This window comes from Nicotiana sylvestris, chromosome 6 (genome assembly GCF_000393655.2).
Source record: "Nicotiana sylvestris chromosome 6, ASM39365v2, whole genome shotgun sequence".
In the NCBI taxonomy this organism is placed as follows: Eukaryota; Viridiplantae; Streptophyta; class Magnoliopsida; order Solanales; family Solanaceae; genus Nicotiana; species Nicotiana sylvestris.
This window is the reverse complement of record NC_091062.1, coordinates 76,659,047-76,681,038: the sequence shown is the minus strand read 5'-3', so window position 1 is coordinate 76,681,038 and position 21,992 is coordinate 76,659,047. Positions and strand designations below refer to the sequence as shown.

The 21,992-nt window shown below is 34.1% G+C and overlaps 3 protein-coding genes across 3 annotated transcripts; 2 read left to right on the top strand and 1 right to left on the bottom strand.

Moving 5' to 3' along the window:
• Positions 1-5,668: 5,668 nt before the first annotated feature.
• On the bottom strand, positions 5,669-8,469 carry LOC138870797 (uncharacterized). Its single transcript, XM_070148638.1, has 6 exons — positions 8,436-8,469; positions 7,756-7,855; positions 6,881-7,431; positions 6,681-6,769; positions 6,161-6,406; positions 5,669-6,019 (listed from the first exon to the last, which is right to left on the bottom strand). Exons 1-6 carry the CDS (start codon positions 8,467-8,469, stop codon positions 5,669-5,671), a joined length of 1,371 nt encoding a protein of 456 aa, XP_070004739.1.
• A 1,752-nt stretch (positions 8,470-10,221) lies between these two features.
• On the top strand, positions 10,222-12,338 carry LOC104242070 (large ribosomal subunit protein eL13z). The gene is made up of 5 exons (XM_009797045.2): positions 10,222-10,331; positions 10,569-10,682; positions 10,753-10,886; positions 11,490-11,648; positions 11,754-12,338. The coding sequence occupies exons 2-5, from the start codon at positions 10,577-10,579 to the stop codon at positions 11,973-11,975; spliced, it is 621 nt and encodes a 206-aa protein (XP_009795347.1). The 5' UTR covers positions 10,222-10,331; positions 10,569-10,576; the 3' UTR covers positions 11,976-12,338.
• Positions 12,339-14,313: 1,975 nt separating this feature from the next.
• On the top strand, positions 14,314-20,390 carry LOC104242071 (aluminum-activated malate transporter 4-like). The gene is made up of 6 exons (XM_009797046.2): positions 14,314-14,943; positions 15,573-15,710; positions 16,973-17,236; positions 17,329-17,465; positions 17,628-17,774; positions 19,190-20,390. Exons 1-6 carry the CDS (start codon positions 14,577-14,579, stop codon positions 19,835-19,837), a joined length of 1,701 nt encoding a protein of 566 aa, XP_009795348.1. The 5' UTR covers positions 14,314-14,576; the 3' UTR covers positions 19,838-20,390.
• Positions 20,391-21,992: the final 1,602 nt, after the last annotated feature.

Sequence of the window (21,992 nt, the reverse complement as noted above, 5' to 3'; positions counted from 1 at the left end):
GAGCAGATATTCCTTCATTTGATTTGGGTGTTTTCTCAGCAAATTCACCCAAAAAGGCTTCAAAATCAGCTCATGCAAAAGAAGCGAACAAGCCCAAGCTTTCCCCTTGTGAAGCTAGGGCAGAAACTCAAACAAAGCAAAAGCATGATATTGATGCTGGTGAATCTTCGATACCTGTCAAATTTGCGAAAAGGAAAGGAAAAGAGATCATCATCATCGAAGAAAAAGTTGCCATTAAAGTTGCAAAAAGTTAGAGTGTCTCCTAACGTAAAAGCTTAAAAAAAGAAGAAAGTTCAAAAATCTATTAAAACTGTTCCAACAGTCATTGGTGAAGGTAAGAATTTATTAGTTTCAAAAATAAATTTTGGTAAAAGCTAAAAAAATTGTTCTCATTCTTATCAACCTATATAATGTTTGATTTTGTAGTTTGTAGAAATTTTGTCTACATTGTGTAGATTTGTTATAGATTTATAATTCATGATTGTAGATACATTTTTATATAAATGTTTGCTTTGTTCTGACTCTGTTTAAAGATTGTAGAAATTTGGTAATAAAATTATAGTTATGTTGTTATCTGTTTTTGACTCTGTTATGTAATTGTATAGGAATATTGTATTAAATGTAGATAGTTTGCTTTTTAGGTGTGAGCCTTGTTTTACTAAGAAATTTTTCCTTTTGATGCAGAATGGACCTTTTTTTGCACCTCATAATGTTGATTATGGGGTCGTTAGGTTTCAGACATTATCCGACCCCAGTATTCCTGGCCAAATCAAAGATTTATTGTCTGCAAATGGTTTAAAGCTTTTCAAGAAGACTTGTTTTGGTTATTTGCTTTCATTTCCCGGAATATATATGCAAAATCAAGCAATTCATCTTCTAATGAAGTATGAATTGAATGCATCTGGTTCTGACTATTTTTCAGCAGAGATAAAGGGTCAGAGGTTGAATTTTGGCTTGAGAAAGTTTGCATTAGTAACTGGTCTAAAATATTTTACGGAAGTGACAGACTTTGGTTTCACACTTACATATGACAGTAAAATAATGAGAAGCTATTTTCCAAACAAGGAAAAAGTTGAGAAGTCATACTTAAAACAAATTGTAACCACCAAAAGTTGGTTGAACGACGATGATGCAGTCAAGTTCTGTATTTTATATCTCACAGAATTCTTCCTCTGTCCTTCAGACAAAGACAATGGAGGGTTGGTAGACCATTTTAGGTTTTATTTGGTGGACGCGAGACATTTGCGAACTACGCATGGGGTATTGATTCTTACAAACAGTTGCTTCAGTCTGTTAGGCACAAGCTCAATCCTTCTATTCATTCTTATCTCATTCGAGGATTTGCACTAGTTATGCAAATATGGTTGTATGAATGTTGATCTACCGTCAACACTGATATAGCTACAAGGGTTGCTAATTCTATCCATCACATACTTAGCTGGTCAGCTAGTAAGGACAAGATATGGTTATCTGCAATTGAAGATAGAATGATCAAACCAGCATGGATCAAGGTAAATGGTTTTTATTTATGAGCAGACAATTTAATACAAATTATCTACAACATTTATATATATTATGTCTAAGTCAAACTAATTTTCTTTTTTTACTCAGTTCACCAACATAATTGAAGCACTAGAAGAGCTTTCTAGAATGTCTTTGTCTGATAAAGTTGAATACATACTTGAAGAAGTTGAAACCAAGTCCGAGGCTCCGAAAGATGATGCATCTCCATCGGGACACACGAAGTCAATTGGAATAGAGGACAAGATAGATATTCTGAAAGAAATTAAAAATTTAAGAAAAGATGTTGACAAGGTAGCATATATACATAATCTTGGATGGTTTCTTTAATTTCTGTTAAGCCAATGTTTTCGTTAACTCTCTATATTTTAGTATGTAGGTTGCTTTAGATCTTGAATCTTTAAAGATAGATGTTTTTGAAGAACTAGGTAGCTTTTGACTGCTACTCAATGACTCAATCAAGGCTGCTTTGCAGGAGATAAACAATCAAAAGGATAACATTGATGACAAGGTAATATTTGAAATATATTCATTTAACAGAACAATTTATATCACTCTAAATTTATATTATTGTCCATAAAGTATATATCCTAACAAATTTAAAGCATGCAGTTTGCTGGGAGTTCTACAAAAATTGTTGAGCAATCAAAAGAAAGAACAATCAACATTTTTCGTGCAGTAGTGATAAACCAGTACATGCCAGCAGCAGTAAAAAAAAGTATGTACAACATATCTACATTATATACAATATATCTACATTATATCTACAATATGTCTAGACATATCTCATTATGCCTACAGTATATCTACACAGATTTACATATATATGTAGATGTCTACAATATACCTACATATTGCCTACAATTGTATCAACTAATGTATATTATGATTCAAACGAGTTTTTTAGATACAGGACAAGTGAATGACATGGAAATTAATGAGAATGTTCCTGTACGTGTTGCTTTATATTAGGGCTGTCAAATTTGGCCCAAGCCCAAATGACCCGCCCAAGGTTGGGTTGGTTATTGACCCACCCATTTATTGAACTTAGCCCATCTTGACCCAACCCATTTCAACTTTTTTAAAGTTGGGCTAATTTTTAGCCCTTGATCTATGAGTAAGTTTGTCAAAATATCTTAGAAATAATTTTATTTTTTGTTTAATATTTTAAATATGACCATAACAAAAGCAAAAAAGCCTTATTTAGTAATTATATAATTTATAAGAAAATAACACATATTAATTAAAGTTTAATAAGAGTTGGGCGGGTTGGGTTATGACCCGAATTTTAACCCATCTTGACCCAACCCATCTTAGCCCAAGTAACTTTTGGGCGGGTCATTCGACCCGCCTAATTATTGACTTAACCCATTTTGACCCGCTCAAAATTGACCCAATAAGCCCATTTGACACTCATACTTTATATTCTCATTTTGAAGGGGCAATTGATGAAGAGAATGCAGGTATGAGTTAGTACATGTTATCATCACAGGAACATTCTAAACTTAGCTGTTATTATACGCATGACATCATTTCAACAAAATTACTACATTTAAACTACAATTTGTATTCTGAAATATTAGTGTTTAGTACAAATTTTCTACAAAATGATTAATTTAAAAATACTTACTGTAACAGTGAAGGAAGCTATGCCTGTGGAATATCCAATACATAAAGATACAATAAGCATTCTAGGAGAACAGAAGAATGAGGAAAAGAGAAAAAAAATTCAATCTCCCATTGAAGAAGAGAATGTTATAAAAGAAGGAGATGATTGTTGTGAAGAAGGAGGTGAACCAACCGAGTACATTAATGTAGGTGATTTGGACGACTCCAAATATGATAAAAGGAAAGTAACACTTGATGATTTTGAGTTGCTAGAGTCTTCTCCTAGATTGTTAAGTTCGACGAGCTTAATCAAGATGAACAACCCCTGTGCATCAAGGAAGAACAAGGCATCTTGGAAAGCATGCCCGATCACCCTTTCTCCCTTTTTACAGTTCTGATGGCAGCACTTCTGTTGGACCTCCAATTTTTCAAATCAAGCATCCGTTTACTAGGATTATCGGTCAAAATGTTGATCCTGAGTTGTTGGACGAACTCAACAACTGGTTATACCTTGGTACCAATACAGCTCCAAAGAGGTTAGTTTATACAATTTGTTCATATTTCTGAGTGCATTCATATTTTGGATATCCACTTCAATCTACATATTTATTGTAATTGCTATGTGTTTAAATAGGAGGAAGGCGCCTTATTCTACAAAAGATAACCAGCTTAAGCCGTGGTATAAACTTGGAGTGGAGAAAGTTGATAAAAAGGAGTGATTTTATACTTTAGCACATTCCGGATAAGTCCTCAACAATACGGTAAACACATACCCTGGCAGAATGAAATAATTAGCTGGGGTATTCTATTATTGGAGGATATTGTAGGATACAAGCTACTTGCAAATGTTGCATGGGATCAAGTTAATTTTGTGATTATGCCCATAAATATTGTAAAAAAAAATTATTGGTTGTTGGCTATTTTTGACATTACCGAAAGGGTTCTATATGTTTATGATTCTATGGTCTCTTCACACAATTACATCATTGTTGAATCTGTTGTCAATAAATTTGCAACAATAATCCCCCTATACTTGTCATGCGCCGGTTCTATGGCAAGCGTCCAGACATCAACTACAAAAACACAAAGGCATACACTGAAAAAGGTGTTACTGACCCTCTTGACATTCAGTAGTTGGTCGGTGAGATACCCCAGAAAAAAGAGGGTTCACTGTATGAAAAAACTGCTTTTTCTTCTATTTATTAAAAAAAAAATTATTCAATAGATGAATGCTAAATCTTTTCCCCTAATTTCTGTTTGTAGTGACTGTGGTGTATATGTTGCTGCATTTTCTGAATATGTAAGCATTGAAGAGCTATCGATTTCAAAGAAAGACCTTTCTAATACTGATCAACATCGTAGACGCTATGGAGCTCTACTTTAGGATTATGTTAGGAAAAAGTGAGAGATTGGTGCAATTAATGAGAGTGAGATGACTGGCAGATTAGCAAGAAAAAAAGGTCCACCAGCTGCAAATGAGAGAACAGAACTCCGGAAGAAGAAGAAGAATTAGTTTCCCTATTCTGTAGACAAATTGTAGTTAAAATGTGTAGGTGTAGTGGGTTTATAGTAAGTTGTAGACAAATTATTAACTTAGAACAAGTTAGTTGAAACATATTTGTAGCAGATTTGTGCTACAATTGTTTTACCTTTGGGTTTGTTATTTTTGTTCAGGAAATTACTACTTTAAATCGAAAACACTATGGAGATCTTTTTGGTTCAAAATTGTTAGTATTTTATTCTACTACTTTTATTTTTTATTGTTACCCCTTGTTTCATTATTTATTTTTACCAGTTGTGAACGAGAGAACACAACCGAAAGAAGAAGAATTAGTTGTCATTTTCTGTAAGAGAAATGTAGTTAAATTGTTTAGTTACAGATGATTTTGTAGAAAGGTTGTAGACAAATTGTTACTTATGAACAAGTTTGTTGAAGTTTAATTATAGCAGATTTGTGCTATAATTATTTTACTCTATGTTTTGTTATTTTATCCAGGATACTAGTGCTAACAATAGGAAACATTATGTTGTTTTTATCTTGATTAGTTGAAAGTTATTAGTACTTGATCTCATTAATGTTTGCATATAACTCCTTTTGAATTTAATTATTATGTAGTTATTCTGTCAACGTCAGACTATGTAGTTATTTTGTAAAAATTTTGTAGATAACTTACAAGAATCATTGTTCACTAATAACTTGTGATATAGATAATTAAGTAGTTGTGTACTATAGATATAAATCATTCATAATCCAATCAAGTTATGAAAGTCTGAACTTAATACACTAGTAATTAAACAAAATAAATTCAAACCAACTACACTAAGAGTTGAAAATATTTCATTATATGAAACAGTCTTTACTCAATTTATCAATACAATTACACCTCAACTATAATTCTCCTGAACACCTCAACAATTTTTATCAAAACATATGTTGACTATATCAAATTTTATTTCTTTTTGGGAGCATTCTTCCAAGATCTTTTGTTATACCCTTCTATTCCACAATTGCCACATGAAACCTTGTACTTCTTTGCATTTACTTCATCATGTGTTTTGTATTTTTATTTTGAGATCTTCTTGACTGTCTTTTTTTGGTAGGTGGATTTACAACTTCTTCAGAGATATATTGTGGTACATTCCATTTGCTTTCATCAGGCAGCGAGTCTACTGGTATTTCATAAATATGCAAGAGGCTCTCCCTCGTGTAATAAGGAGAACAATATTTTTCATAAGACTCATCCATGTGCCTTAAAACAACCAAAATATGTGGACAAGCAAGTTCATCAAGCTGGAATTGTCCACAACTACATCTCTTGTTTTCAAGACAAACAATATAGCGCCTCACATCATCTAGCACTGTATGGATGTAATTTGTTGAAGCTCTCACCTATAATTACATTACAAACACACAGCAAATTATCAGCAACATATACAAAATAACTACAATTATCGAACAATTTATCTACAATATCTATTAATATTTTAGTTTGATGCAATAATTGATAAGATGTTATTGGATATAGCTTACTTTAAGCTTCTGCGATAATGTTCTGTTGTCCTCCAACTCTTTGTTGGATTTAAACCCAAGGTATGTGAATGTACCATTTGCTTTCAATAAGTTTTCATTAGTCCAATGTTCAAGAGAGTCCTCATATGCTCTAATAGTTCTACTATCGGCAGCTCTCTTGCATCTTTTGTTACCACATTCAATGACTCTCCAATGTTTGATGTCATAGTCCAAGTTCTGTTCACCGTAGCATGTACTCGAGACCATCTGTGATAGCCAATATCGTATAAGTATGCTTTAACACGTGTGTCGATCTCTTCAATCTTTGACATTCTTTCATTAAATTCATCAAGCATGTATGATCATGTCATGGCAAAGTACAATTCGCTTAACTTTAGATGACCTTTCTTTAACTTTGACCTTATATTTGTCCAAATATGCCACATGCAAGAATAATGTGGCATGCCGGTATAAACAATAGATGTTGCCTTCAAGATACTCTCATTCCGATCAGAAACAACACACATATTTGGTCTTTCACCATATGCATGTTTAAATTGCTCAAAAACCACTTCCATGATGCCTCATTTTCTGAATCAACAACAACATATGGCAGTGATAATATGCTACCTATCATATGTGGCAAAAAGGAATTCAATTTCCATCATAAAACTGTAGCTAAATAAAAATACATACAAACAACAAATTTTCTACAATATATCCACAATAAATCTACAATACCTGCTGCATCCATTATGCTAGCTGTTAGCATTATTCCCATGTATGCTGACTTCAAGAAGGTCCCATCAACTACTATAACTGGCCTACAATATTTCCAACCATTGATTGACGTGCTAATCACAACAAATGCATATAAGAAACAGTCATCGTCGGTCTTCTTCAATTTAACTACCGACCCCGGATAAGTCTTCTCCAGAATATACAAATAACTAGGCAATCGACTGTAGGAGTCAACAGGATGATCTCTCAAAAATTCCAAAGCCTTTTCCTTTGATATCCAAGCTTGCATGTATGTTAAGTTCATGCCGTGTACTGACAACATATCAATTTGTATGTTTTTTGTTGTGTAAACTGTCTTAGGATCAACATATTTTGGTATAACCATGCTACCTACTACCATAGAAGTAGATTTGCGTTGTATGTAGGTATTGTCCATCAAAGAGCATGTGTGCAAGCTGTTGAGTTTTCTAATCTTGAACATTGCTGAATCATTTATGCTGGTGGACTTGAAGTGCCATGTACAATCTTCCCCAACACATACCAGGCAGTAGCTACAGAATAAAAATAATTTAAACAATGGTATGAAAAATATACATACACAAAAAATAAGTTGTTTAATCATGAAAATCTTATATTTAACAATTTATATACAAAAAAACTACAAATTATCTACAATTTGTATACAAAGATATTACAAATGTAGAAGAACAAAAAAATATAAATAACTACAAATTAAACAAAGACATGATATTTGACCATTGAACTGTTCTTACCTTCTAACTAGACCTTTTCACCCTAAATTGGAATTTGTTCATGACAGAATAGTACTTCATTGCACTAGCAATTGTTTGCTTGTCTTTGTATACTTGACCTACTTCAATAACAGTTGGTGTATTTTCTGTATGGTTATACTTTCATATTCCACTATCGTCGGAGATGTTGGCATATCAATCAACTTCAGTGTTCCAGATGAACCTGCAATCAATTAAAGCTAAATACAGTTATGACATATAATTATAGATATTTTGTAGTATAATTGTAGAACAATGAAATTCAAGACTTACATATTCATAACAATTGATATACACATGTTATGTAGTTTTTATTTAGAAATATTGTAGAACAAATGAAATTCAATACTTATTTTGATATACACATGTTATGTAGTTGTTTTGTCGAAATATTGTAGAAAAATTATAGAACACAAGAGATATAAACAAATTTCACCACTGGTATAAGAGATCAAACCTGCAATTGCGTTCGAAATAGACATACTACATACCAAATTAAAATCCCGCACTGTTATACATAGTTGATACATTCCTAAGCTCCTGTTTTCCTTTTTCGTCTCCATATATTGAACTCCCATATCGTTCCTAATTTCTATTGGCGGATAATTTTCATTGGCAATGTATTTGATTTCGATTATTTTTCTGATGTATCAATTATTTGATGCTCTGTAATTATAGAAATCAATTGGTTATAAGTTGCATTTTCGCTGATTACAATCCCATCGATATGAAAATCCCTGTATCTCCCAAAGCTATACAATTACCATTTAGCTGAAGCATAATAGTTATTTTCGACATTATTGGGTATGACTCAGTATAATTGTAGATAATTGATTCGATTTTGCTTGTGAAACCAGAATATACAGTGAAAAACAGAGTATTCGAAAAACAGAGTATCGAAATTGTGAGAGAAACGAAATAATTTCAGGCTTAATAAATGGCGACTAATACTTTTCAAAAAATCTCGGTAGAATCCTTTACTATTTCAAATTCTCTCTCCTAAAAAAGGAATGTTATAGCATAAAGGATTCTTTTTTAAATGATTTGTATAGATTCTGTAGGAAAAACGTGTCAAGGTCGGATAATATTGAAAGCAGAGACATTTTTTATAATAAAGTTTCATATAATGTATAGGAATGAAATTTTCCCTTTAGCAAACCAGCCAGTTCTAAGTAAAAATTTAATCAATTCTAACTGTGAACACCCCTAACATTGTGATTTGCCTTGGAATTGGGACATTTGACCCTTTTCTTTGTCTTTACAGTGGATCAAGGCCCAAACAAATAGTTCACACTACTACCATCGTAAAAGCTTAAGGGATCTTTACACAAATAGCCGATCGATTTTACTGTTTACTTTTTCTGACTGGTATACATTATTTATACATGATTATACACGTATTATACATATATTATATATTTTTTTGGCTAGTTTTAATTTAAATAATTGAGTGGACTACTATTTAGGTTAGTTGTTCAAAGATTAATGTGGCAGCCTATGTGGATGCTCCTATTTAACCTATCGCAAGCATTTCCAAAAAATATAATTGGAAGATGGTGTAAGTAACTTCAGATAAAACTGCTTGAATTTTAAATTTTGTATGTTTTTTGAATTTTTAAAAAATAAGTGGCTCTTGAGTTTTGAATATGAAAATAAATCAAGTGAGTGTTGTAGAAAAATTGGTAGTTTAATAAACTTCAGAAAAACCGATAATGAAGGCCAAAATTCGAGTGTGATTATCAGACTTTTCGCCTTGGCATGCCAAATTCAGGCGTGAAAGTCAAAAAATTGGCCTCAGTAAATCATACTTCATGTGCATATGTTTGAAGTTTGGCTTGTCAAAGCCAAATTTTATGCGCATATGGCAGAAATTTACTTGCACAATTAATATGCCAAACATCAGATAAAATTTCGAATACGAATTTTTGCAACCACGGTTGCACATGTCGGATGTTTTTTTTCAAAGTGACTAAACTTGCAAAGATAAATAAATATCGGCTAAATAGCCCTCAAGATGGATGGTCTTGAATTATTGTACGCACTAGCCCATGGGCAAAATTTTAAGTTTAACAAGTATTGCCTCAGAGAAAACCCTTCGCTTGCCTCATAGAAAACACTTTTAACTTTTGATCTTGAGATTCTGCACATGGAGTAAGCAGGGGTAAAAAAATAATTAAAGGACGCTAAAAAAAGTGTCATATTTATGTAATTTTTTGTTAAATGATAAATCGGCTATTTGTGCACTTATCCTAGTAGCATCCACACATTTGAACGGGAAGAATTAACCTAAATAGCCGCCGACCCAAGTGATTAAATTAAAATAGCAGGAGGATGTACAATATATATATATATATATATAATTTATGTATAATCGTGTATAATCAATATACAATCTATGTATACTGGTTAGAAGAGTAAACTGTGAATCCAACCGGCTATTTGTGTAAAGATCCTTTTGGACTGCCCACTATCCAGTACTAATTGGGCCCAGAGATGACAATTCCAGCTTCAGCCCAATGAAACACAACCCGTCCAAAACACTAGGGTTTTGAAGGTTTCGTCCTTCGTATAAAGTGCCGGAGTATCACTAATCTTCAAAGCTAGCAGCTGGTAGCGAAGCTCCACTCGTTCTGCTCGGTGACCTCGTCGTCGTTGTCGTGGTAAGTCTCAACCCATATGTTTAGATCTAAACCTTAAACTCTGTATCGGTTTCAATCATTTGCTAACTTAGGTTCTGCTATATTGTGCTTTTGCATATGCAATTTTTTAATGATCTCTAATTTTCTCTTTAAGATATACATTTTGATGTAAATGTTTGACTGATTTTTCGTATCTTCTCTAAGATTTTTCTGTTCTTTTGAATACGCACGTTATATACCTTGTGTTGGGCAATGTAGTTTAAGTCATGAAGCATAACAATGTTATTCCGAATGGACACTTCAAGAAGCACTGGCAGAACTATGTGAAGACCTGGTTCAATCAGCCAGCACGCAAGACCAGGAGAAGAATTGGTACTTATTTGATAAATTATACTAATATTGTTTTAACTCAAATAGTTTGCTGACCATCTTCCAATTGCAGCAAGGCAAAAGAAGGCTGTGAAGATTTTCCCCAGACCAACTGCTGGAACTCTTCGCCCTATTGTCCATGGTCAGACACTCAAATACAACATGAAAGTTAGGTCTGGTAGAGGATTCTCCCTTGAGGAGCTCAAGGTTTGTTAATCGACTTTTTATGGCTTCGTCTTCCTTAAAATTAACTGGGAGATGAGCCTATTCTTGTGCAGATTCTGAGTACTGATTTTACTCATTACTATCTGACTGCAGCGTCTTAAAGCTATACATCTATAATTGATGCAAATCCAATTGCATCTGTGTCAGTTGTTCCATTAATAGCTTTAATCATGCTCGAATAAGAAAGCAATTTGCCTGGGACGGAATCTATATATTTTGGGTTTGGATTGGGGGATCAATTTATGTCCACCCACTATTAAAATTAGAATTTTAATTACATTTAAGTTTAAGAGGGGTATGTTAATCACTTGCTATTAATTAGAATTTTAGCCCCTTTGGTGGTGTCAGGATTTTAGGATTTGCATACTTTCTTCTTTGTGAGCTCATTTACAGTGCATTTTAAAAAGCAAATGAAAACTTAATTATTGGTGAAGCAGCTGGCAAGTTTTTTCAGTGCTGATTATTATTGTCATTCTAATGTTATTTGGGGGTTACACTGACAATTGAGAACATAATACAGAATGATTTAACTTTGCTGATTAATTCAATCCATGTTTGTCTGATTGTTATATGAATTGCTTCTAGGCTGCAGGTATCCCTAAGAAACTGGCTCCAACAATTGGTATTGCTGTCGATCATCGTCGCAGGAATCGGTCACTTGAAGGGCTTCAAACTAATGTTCAAAGGTTAAAGACCTACAAGGCCAAATTAGTCGTCTTCCCAAGACGTGCTCGCAAGGTCAAGGTAAGATGCGTAGTTTCTGGTAACTGGAAACATAAATGTGTGTATGGCTTCTTCTAAGAGGTGCTTTTTGTTTGTTTGTTTCCTAATTGATGCAACTCCCTTCAGGCTGGTGATTCTGCCCCCGAGGAATTGGCTACGGCAACACAAGTCCATGGTGCTTACATGCCTATTGCACGTGAGAAGCCATCAGTTGATCTTGTCAAGGTTACTGAAGAGATGAAGTCGTTCAATGCCTATGGCAAGCTACGTGTGGAGCGGACGAACGAGCGTCACATTGGTGCAAGGATGAAGAGGGCTGCAGAGGCTGAGAAGGAGGAAAAGAAGTAGTGAGGTTTATCTTGGTTGATTTACTTGTCCCATCTTTTTGAGTCCTATTTAGTTAATCCTTGCATTTGCTTTGAACTTTTTAGCTATAGCATTCAATGTCAGCTGAGTGTATCAATTTCAACACTTGTTACTTTGTTGATGAGATTTTAAGAATGTTTAAAATTATTTTCTTGGTGCTGACCTAATTTGGAGTGCAAGGAAGAGTTACCCCTACCCCCACTGGGTTTATTTAATGGTGAGTGGGAGGAGTGGCAGTAGGTGGTTTGTGTATCAATGTCAGCTGAGTGTATCAATTTCAACACTTGTTACTTTGTTGATGAGATTTTAAGAATGTTTAAAATTATTTTCTTGGTGCTGACCTAATTTGGAGTGCAAGGAAGAGTTACCCCTACCCCCACTGGGTTTATTTAATGGTGAGTGGGAGGAGTGGCAGTAGGTGGTTTGTGTTGATGGTTATATTCAGCTGAATAATATCCTCAGGATTGAAAGATATGTGATTATTCTGTGAATGTGTAAAGACCGATTACTAGAATGAAGAAAGACTGGAAGGTACAAGAGACGATGTTCAAGAGTCAAGACCATTACACCAACTTTTAAAAGTGCCAAGCTAGTAATAACAATGGTAAAATCTTGATTGATGGTCAAAGTTACTTGTGTAATTTAGATAGGCGTAGTTGTGGTGCGATGTTTAGCTAGCGTCCATATATATTTGGTTAAAACATTAAAAAAATAAATTTTTGAAGTTGTGCTGAAAAATAATATTTGGAAGTTAAAGTTGTTTTTGGATATGCATTTTACTTGAAAAATAATTTGAAGTTTCGTGAGTGAAAGAAAAGATTTGCACCCAAAAGTTGGTTTTTAATTTATATACATTATAAAGTGGTACAAATTCTGGGAAGAACCAACATTCCAGATTCAATATGGGACGATTTAATATTTTTTCATTCATTCCCATCCAATCAAAAAAGTTTTTTTTCGAATTTTTTTGATTGTTTTCTGGATTTTGATGAATCGTAAGATAAAAAAGGCCTTTTTATCAATTTTACATTCGCTTTCGAAATAATAGTTGATTTATATATATATGTATATATATATATATATATATATATATATATATATATATATATATATATATGTATCAAATTCCATGAATAAATAATATTTTCAAACTTTTTTATTCAAAAAAAAGTAATTTTTTTATATAATTTGCTGTTCTTTCGTTTCTGCCAGGAGAGAACATTGTGTTTAGAGCCGTAGCTTTTGATCTAATATGAACATAAAAATTATACGGGGCGCCCATTTAATTTATACCCATAATTTTAAAATTTTTTAACTTATACCCTAACTTTTACAACTTCAGGCGCCTCCTTCTTCACAAAAACTCCAAATATTTTTCACCATTCCTGCAAACTTTCCTCTTTGCTCTTTGCTGTGAACTGTTCTCCGTTCTGCTCATCACTTATAAGCAGCATTTGATTCTTTAGCAAAGAAAATAGTAGGGGTGTACATAGGTCGGGTTGGTTCGGATTTTACAATTATCAAACTAAATCAATTGTGTTGGGTTATTAAATCTAAAAACCAAACCAAACTAATAAAATTTGGGTTTTTCGCTCTCGGTTTTTCTCCGGTTTTCGGGTTATTTGGGGTTTTTTCGGTTCCGGTAAAATCTTCGTAGAACAAAACATATAAATTGTACTCAAAATATTTCTTTAATCCTAGTAAGATACAACTATATAAAGTATTTTCCAAGAAAATAATACAAAATAAGAAAAAGTTCTATTTTGTCTTAGAATATATGAGTATTAGCTTATTTGGCGTGTATACAGTTCTTTTCCTTTTTCTTTTATGGCGTATAAAAAATTGCAATTCTGTGGAACCCGTATCTTTTCGCTCTTTATCAAGTATCTCAAGTGCAAGTTAATTTTGGGCATCAAAATGCAATTTCTTTTTGTTGTTCGAAAAAATCCTTAAAGCACAATTGGAAAAAGCTTATACCATTATATTTGTGTTATAATTAATACTCTTCCGTTCACTTTTAGTTGTTATGTTTTGACTTTTTACGCCACTTAAGAAATAATAAATAAAGTGCATAATTTATCATGATAGTCATATTAATTGATGCATATTTTATTGGATTTGAGAAAATAATTTGAAATGAGTAATAAATAATGTGGGTATAACATGAATTTTTTTTATTTTTTTTTTGATATACGTAAAATGACAAGTAAAAATGAAAAATTTATTTTTAGTATACATGTCAACTAAAACTTAAAAAGATAAAAGAGTATAAATAACATGTTGACACAGCTCTTTGTGAAAGCGAACAACCTTCTTATGATTGATTTATTCTGACTGACGGTTCTTCTTTTTCTATTTCTTTTTCTCCGATCCAACTGACGGATTTATAAAAATGTTTTACTATTATCATGACCAACGGTTGCTCTTCTTTTTATAACTTTTAATAGTTTCAATCTCATACAAGATCATTCTCTCTTCTATCTATCTATACTTCAGAAAAAAAAAGAATCATGCAAAGTTTCCATCAAATTTTGCTGCTTTTATGAAAATTGATCAGAAATAACAGCAATTATACGGGTGAAAATGGCGGGGGCCAATGTGGATATTATCAGATCATTGAGCCAAAACTTTAATGAAACGAGCAAAGCGAGATTGCTGCACAATGGTTCAGAGTATGGATTGGATGCTTCATTTTACATTGAAAATGAAGGATTTTGGCGTCGATTAAGCAATCGAATTAATGAATTTTGCAGTAATGTTAAACAAGGTTCATTCAAGGCAATTGAGATGGGTCGTAAGGATCCAAGGAAAGTCATTTTCGCTGCTAAGATGGGTTCAGCACTTTCCCTCGTTTCGGTTCTCATTTTCTTTAAAGAACCTCTATCCTATATTGGTACATACTCCATTTGGGCCATCCTCACCGTTGTTGTTGTATTCGAGTTCAGCATAGGTATGTTAAAATTTTGTGAATATTCAAATTATTATTTGAATGGAATGGGCTTGAATAGTGCATATTGCTGAATGCTTAAGAGAAATCTTACAGTCGATCCTAGTTAGTTTGGTATTAAGGCGTAGTTGATTGAATTCAGCATAGGTATGTTAATGCGGTCGTGTTCAAGTAATTTAATATTGGACTGCAACAAGCACAAATAGAGCTAAATGATTAGATGATGATTCATATGGCCAACCCTAACAACTTCGGATTGAGATGTAGTTGATTGAGGTCGAGATAAATATGTTAAATATGGTTGTGTTCAATTATTTAGTTATTGGTGTGAAATGAGCATGAGTAGAACAGAATGGTTAAGGGGATTTATGCCGATTTAGCATAGGCATGTTATATGTTGTCGTATTCGAATTATTTAGTGTTGGAATGAAATTGGTCCCGATAGAGTGGAATACATATGGAGTCACACAGATAATTCCAAGTGTTTTGGGATTGAGACAAAATTGATGTGGCCCTTTAACTGTTCATTGTTCTTTTACATTTATCCATTTTGACAAGTAACAGTTATCCATTTCTTTTGGTGGATATTCCTGCCTGATATCCACAATCTAATTGATATATACAAATGCTAGGTGCGACACTTAACAAAGGATTCAACAGGGCTTTGGGGACATTGTCTGCTGCAGGGCTAGCTTTGGGCATTGCCGAATTATCTGTTATGGCTGGAAAATGGCAGGAGGTTGTGATTGTCATCAGCATTTTTATTGCAGGTCTGGTCTGAATTCTAGTATTTTACATCAAGAATATCCTTCAAATCTTACTATTGCCTTATTCATGATGTGGACATTGGGTACAGTTTCATTTGTGAATGAGCATGAACTTCTTTCATCCCATTTTATCTGCTTCCCCTTACTTGCAAGACTAGTTTAAGGAGTAACTTAGCAGTTGAAATGTCAAACTATTCAATAGCAATTTAAGAGAATAGGTCACGGGTTCGAGCCGTGGAAACGTCTTGCAGAAATGCACGGTAAGACTGCATATAATAAACCCTTCTGGTCCTTTCCCGAACCCCGCGCATAGCGTGCACTGGGCTGCCCTTTTTAGATGTCAAAATGTACTGATAGCTGTCTTGTATTTGGGTTAGACGAAAAGATGAGCTCCGACACCTGTTTCCTTTGAAACCCCCTTTGATCAATTCTGTAATTCCGAGTAAATGATTACTTAATTCACACTCTCTCTTAATAGTGTTTCTGATTAGGCTGGTAGATGGAGTCACCGAGGGGGCAAAAATTGGGAAAAAACCATTTTTCGCCTGGCGAGGAGGGAGGGGTTGATGGATAGGGTATAGAAAAAGTTAACAAATCCCCTAAAACGGAAAAAAGAGGAAGAAGAAAGGGAAACAACGGCTTTTTGTGAAACTCTTCCTTTTTAAAATCTAGTATTGTACAAATCTGAAAAGGTTTTATTTAGATTCTTAATTTTAAAGGGCTTTTCTCCTAAAAGTGTAAAATAGTACTTAGGCTAGAAGGATTGTGGAAATGTTGGTTATTAGGAGGAAAAAACAGCACGAGTAGAAGTAAATAGAGGAACTTCTTGCTGCTGGGAGTCAAAACGTTGAGAGTAGACTAGAAAGGAAAAGGAAGTAGAGAAGTCTAAGATTCAGATACAATCTTCTATAACCTCTTTTATTAAGACTACATAACGTACCAGAAGCACCAACAAGAATTACCATCTATATCTTTTCTAATGCATAAGCATTATGTGGACAATACTAATCAAAACAGAAAAGAAGAAGCAGCATAAACTGTAAAATTGAAGGAAGGGTTTTACCTGGTTGCTACATGGACAAAATCAATTAAAAGAATTACTGCATAAGTTTGAGACTAATGCGTATCTGATATTATATTCTTTTGCCTTTCACTTCCTCTGTAAAGTAACATCTCTTTTCTCCTGTTATGCTTGGTGAAACATGCATGGCTGGGCATCTGACTTGTGTGCAGCTCTAATCTTATTATTTTCTCTTTTGATTCAGGATTTTGTGCAACTTATTTGAAATTGTATCCTGCAATGAAGCAATATGAATATGGATTTCGAGTGTTCTTGTTGACATATTGTATTGTGCTGGTATCGGGAACTTCACATTTTTTTCAAGCAGCTGTTTCCCGATTGTTGCTAATTGGGGTTGGTGCTGGCGTCTGTTTACTTATAAACGTTGGCCTCTTCCCCATTTGGGCTGGTGAAGATTTGCACAAATTGGTGGTAAAGAATTTTAAGGGCGTTGCTACTTCTTTGGAAGGTGAGGATTTCCTCTATTCTTATCTTCAATTTGTCGTGGAACATGCTCTTTCCAGGCTATGCTGAACTAAATCCAGTGACACGTCTTGTTAGGTTGTGTCAATAGCTATCTGCAATGTCTTGAATATGATAGGATACCGTCAAAAATTCTTCTTTACCAGGCCTCTGATGATCCTGTGTATAGTGGATACAGGGCCGCTATGGAGTCCACAAGCCAAGAGGATTCTCTGGTACTCTATTCTTCATAGATACTTTATGGTGAATATAGAAATCATAATGGTTCTTTTGAATTATTTTGGGATGGTTGGGGGTGTTGAAGTGGACATTCATTTGGGACATAGGGATATTACACAATTTTTTCTTATTACTAACTTTTAGTATTCCTGGTGCAGCTAGGTTTTGCTGTATGGGAACCCCCTCATGGCCGTTACAGGATGTTCAATTATCCGTGGGCTGAATATGTTAAAGTCAGTGGTGCATTGAGGCATTGCGCTTTCATGGTCATGGCTATGCATAGCTGTATTCTTTCGGAAATACAGGTAAAGCTTCAATCTTCAAACTCCTGCATCAAACTCTTCCTATTTTACTGCAGATGCTTTTAAAATCATGGACTTGTTGGAACTAGGTGATTCCTTATAACTATTGTCTTACCTTCTCCAAGAAATGAAGTAAAGATCTTATTGAAGTAATTGGATATGATTTACCGAATTGGATATAAATTACAACCTGCATATTGATATGCATTCCTTTAGCTATGAAGCAGCTTAGGAATTATGAATAGAGAATTTTATCCTATAAAGAAATCAAAAATAATTGTTTCGTAAAATCTCGTCTAATACTAATATCTAATCACTAACAAATCTAACAATCTAAAATCTAATTAAAAAATAAGTAATAAATTAAGGTTCTATTTCAACATGGAACAAAGGGGACAATATATAGGATGGGTAGAAAGAGGTGTGATACTTGGCTTGATTCAGGGATCTCCATATCGGGCTTTTGCAACTCATCTTTGGGCCAAAAATGAAATGGGCTTTTGCAACTCATCTTTGTTGAAATTCTCATATGTTAACTAACTTATTTTGGGGTGAGAAGTCACCCTTGAAACCTGAATTTGATTGTGCACTTCTAAAGTATCCAGTGTTTTCAGATTTAAATTTTTATAGTCATAGATCGACCATACATTTTTGTACTATAGCGTTGTCCTTTTTACTGCCTATTGGACCTGCACTGTCCAGTTTTTTACTTGACTTACCTGTGTTTGATGGAGATAGTTACTTAGTATAAATCCTTCATATATGTAAAATAACTTATTATAAGTTCAACCTACCAATTTAAAAAATTGTCCATCAAAATCTTTGCATGTAGGCAATAACTGTGCCATTTTCCAATGTTCATTTGATTCTTCTTTTTGGAAACAAGTTATCCTAAAGATGTTGAGATGATTTAATCTGTTGCTGTATAAAACATTTTTCATTTTTAGAGTGCATTTGTTTTTGTGGTGGTTTCTAAAGAAGTATTATAAACAAAAACTCCATATGACAGCTTCAGTACAAGTACTTTTGGTACTTAAAAATGCTACTGTCATGATATGTCATAAGGAAGCTTCCAAGTTTTGCATTGTTAGACAACCACAAATAATTTATTGGCCAAAGATATGAAAGCAAGTATACATTGAGATTGGATTCATGTATTTTCAACTGGACAGAAAACATATGTTTTTTATATTTTTATCTATCTCAATATATATTATTCTGAATAAAGTAAATGCAAAAAAAGAGGCCAGCTTTCTCATGTTCATCAAAGTTGCTACATATCCAATATGACGGTACAGCTGAGTTTTAGTTGTTTTTTTCGTGTTTGCACTTCCTCTGTTCCTACTCTTTGAGGCCCATGATTAAGACTTTAGGCTTCATGGTTCCATATTAATTTCCATTATTTTTCCTTATTGTAGGCAGCGTCTGAATTGAGGCAGGTCTTTTGCAAGGAGATCCAGAGAGTTGGGATTGAAGGAGCTAAAGTGATACGACATCTCGGTGACAAAGTAGAAAAGATGGAGAAACTTAGCCCCGGGGACCTTCTTGAAGAAGTTCATGAGGCTGCTGAGGATCTACAACTGTTGATTGACCAAAAATCTTATCTTTTGGTTCATGTGGAGAACTGGGAAAATGCAAATCGACCTAAGCAGTTTGAAGATCCTGAACATCTTCAGGAACTGAAGGACAACGAACCTAAACGTTTGGCGGTTAACTCTCTTAGTGAAGCAACTCTCAATTTAAGGTCTGCTCATACATTGAAATACCTGGATACTCACAATCCAAATGCAAGTATGAATATTTCTGCTTCACAATTATGTTCCTCTGGGAATGTGTTCAATCAGATGGTGTGGCCTTCACGGCTTTCAATTCTTGGAGATGTGATTATAAATGAACGTGAAGTACGTACATATGAAAGTGCAAGTGCATTGTCGTTGGCGACTTTTACTTCCTTGTTAATTGAGTTTGTTGCAAGACTTCAAAATCTTGTAAATGCATTTCAAGAACTTAGTGAGAAGGCAAAGTTTAAGGAACCTGTAGATGCAGAGGAGGCAACTAATTTCTAGAGCTGGTTGCTTAACTTCTCATGCTTCAAGGATTAAGACAATCTTTTTCCTAACGCTAGTCATGAAGATGCTATCAGGCAACAACTCACTTAGGTAAATATATACTCGGAATGAAAATTTCCTACGAAGCTGAAGGTACGTTTTACCTAGGAGATGATAACAAAGTAGTAAGATATTTATCTATGAGATGTCAAGGAAATGGATTTTTAGTTGTGCAGCAAGGTGAGGAATTGCAGCGTTTGAGATACACAGAAAGCTGACTTGCTCAGCTGAAATTGGGTTGATATGATTATAGTTGTAATTCTGTATTTGTAACCTCTTTTTCCAGATGGCAAGGGGAAGAGTTGTTTCACAAATATTTTATGTCCAGTTGGGATAATTTTTTGTATCTGGTTAAAGCTGTAAGGCTCTGATGGATTTTGGCAAACATTGTCTGGAAAATGAAGCGTTGTTATACATGAAATGTGATAGTTATTTGTCTTGTAATGGTTTCACATTGAATTGATTATCTGATATTCACCAAATGATTAGCGTCCTTTTTGGAATTGGAACATCTTAGAGATCCTCAGTGTAACATAAGCAAAAATAATATGTTTTTCTTTCCAGAATCCCGAGACTCAACAGGCCCGGCCTCAGCTGATAAGTATGCCTTCCAATATTAGGTTTGCACAAGTAAGCTCCTCAACTTATACAAAGTTGAACACATAAACACAAATACTGACATGACACATAAATTTTGGAGTTATCTAGATGATCATTTTGTAAATTGGAGTATTCAACTGACAAAGTAAAGACAAGCTGAAGTGCCTACTTGTGCACACCTAAAATGGGAGAGCGTACTTGCCGGCTGAAGCCAAGTTTGGGGGCTTGTTTATGTATTATACCTCGCATAAAATTAGCTCGACGAGCTAAACTACAAGGACAAATTACCAATCGAGCGTAGGGAAAGCGAAAGGATGGTAACAAAAGTAATTTAAACAGCAACTTGCGAAGTATAGTGTTGCAAAAATTTTCTTTTCCTAAAAAAGAATGGTGGGTTTTAAGTAAAAGACTAACTGAGTTTATACCAAACTAGTAAATACAAGAAACATGTTTTTCGTATACCATTCATTATTTGCTAATAGTTAAGTGTTATGCATTCTCACTATAATTTTTAAATATTAAGATTAAATTATTAATAGCGGATAAAAAAAATATTTTTTGTGATTCTAATACTATAAAACAAAAAGAAAGAAGTCACCAAACATAAATACTCCACATTATTCTTTTTGGACTTTGGACTATGTATGTGATGACCCGATAGGTCACTTTGAGCTTTAGCCTTCATTTCGTGTTTTTTTTCCGAAAAATTTTTATGTGAAAAATTGAAGAAAATGTGAAATTTAGCCTTAAAAATGATTTGAGTTGACTACGGCCAATATTTTGTGTAAACGGACCCGAATGAGTATTTTAACGGTCCTTATGGGCCCGTATCGTGATTTTGGACTTGGGTGTATGCGCGGAATCGAATTTGAAAGTCCCTAACTTGATTTAACATGATTTGTTAAAAAATTAGAAATTTGAAGGTTTAAAGAATTCCTAAGTTTGATCGTGGGTTGACTTTATTGCTACTGGATTTGGATTTCGATTTGAGAACTTGGTATAGGTTCATTTTACTATTTATGACTTGTCTGCAAAATTTGATGCAAAACGGAGTTGATTTGACGTGATTCGGACGTCCGGTTGTAAATTTGGAAGTTCTTAAGTTTCTTTGAAATTTTCATTCATTTTGATGTCCGACTCATGGTTCTAGGTGTTATTTTGGTGTTTTGATCGCGCGAGCAAGTTCGTATGATGTTATTATACTTGTATGCATGTTTGGTTTGGAGCCCGAGGGCCTCGAGTATGTTTCGAATAGGCTACGGACCATTTTGGACTTGAAGGATTGCTGGTTTTCACTGTTGTTGATATTTGGTGCATCCTTCTTTGCAATCGTGAAGGGTAACTTGAGATTGGGGAGGATTTCTTCTTTGCGAACACGAGGCATTCGCCGGGGGGGGGGGAGGGTATTTAACCCTCTGCGAACGCGGCTCTTCACTCGCGAACGCGATGAGTAAGGGGCCTAGGAGGGGAGTAGCTACGTGTTCTACGCGAACACGATCAAAGGATTACGAAC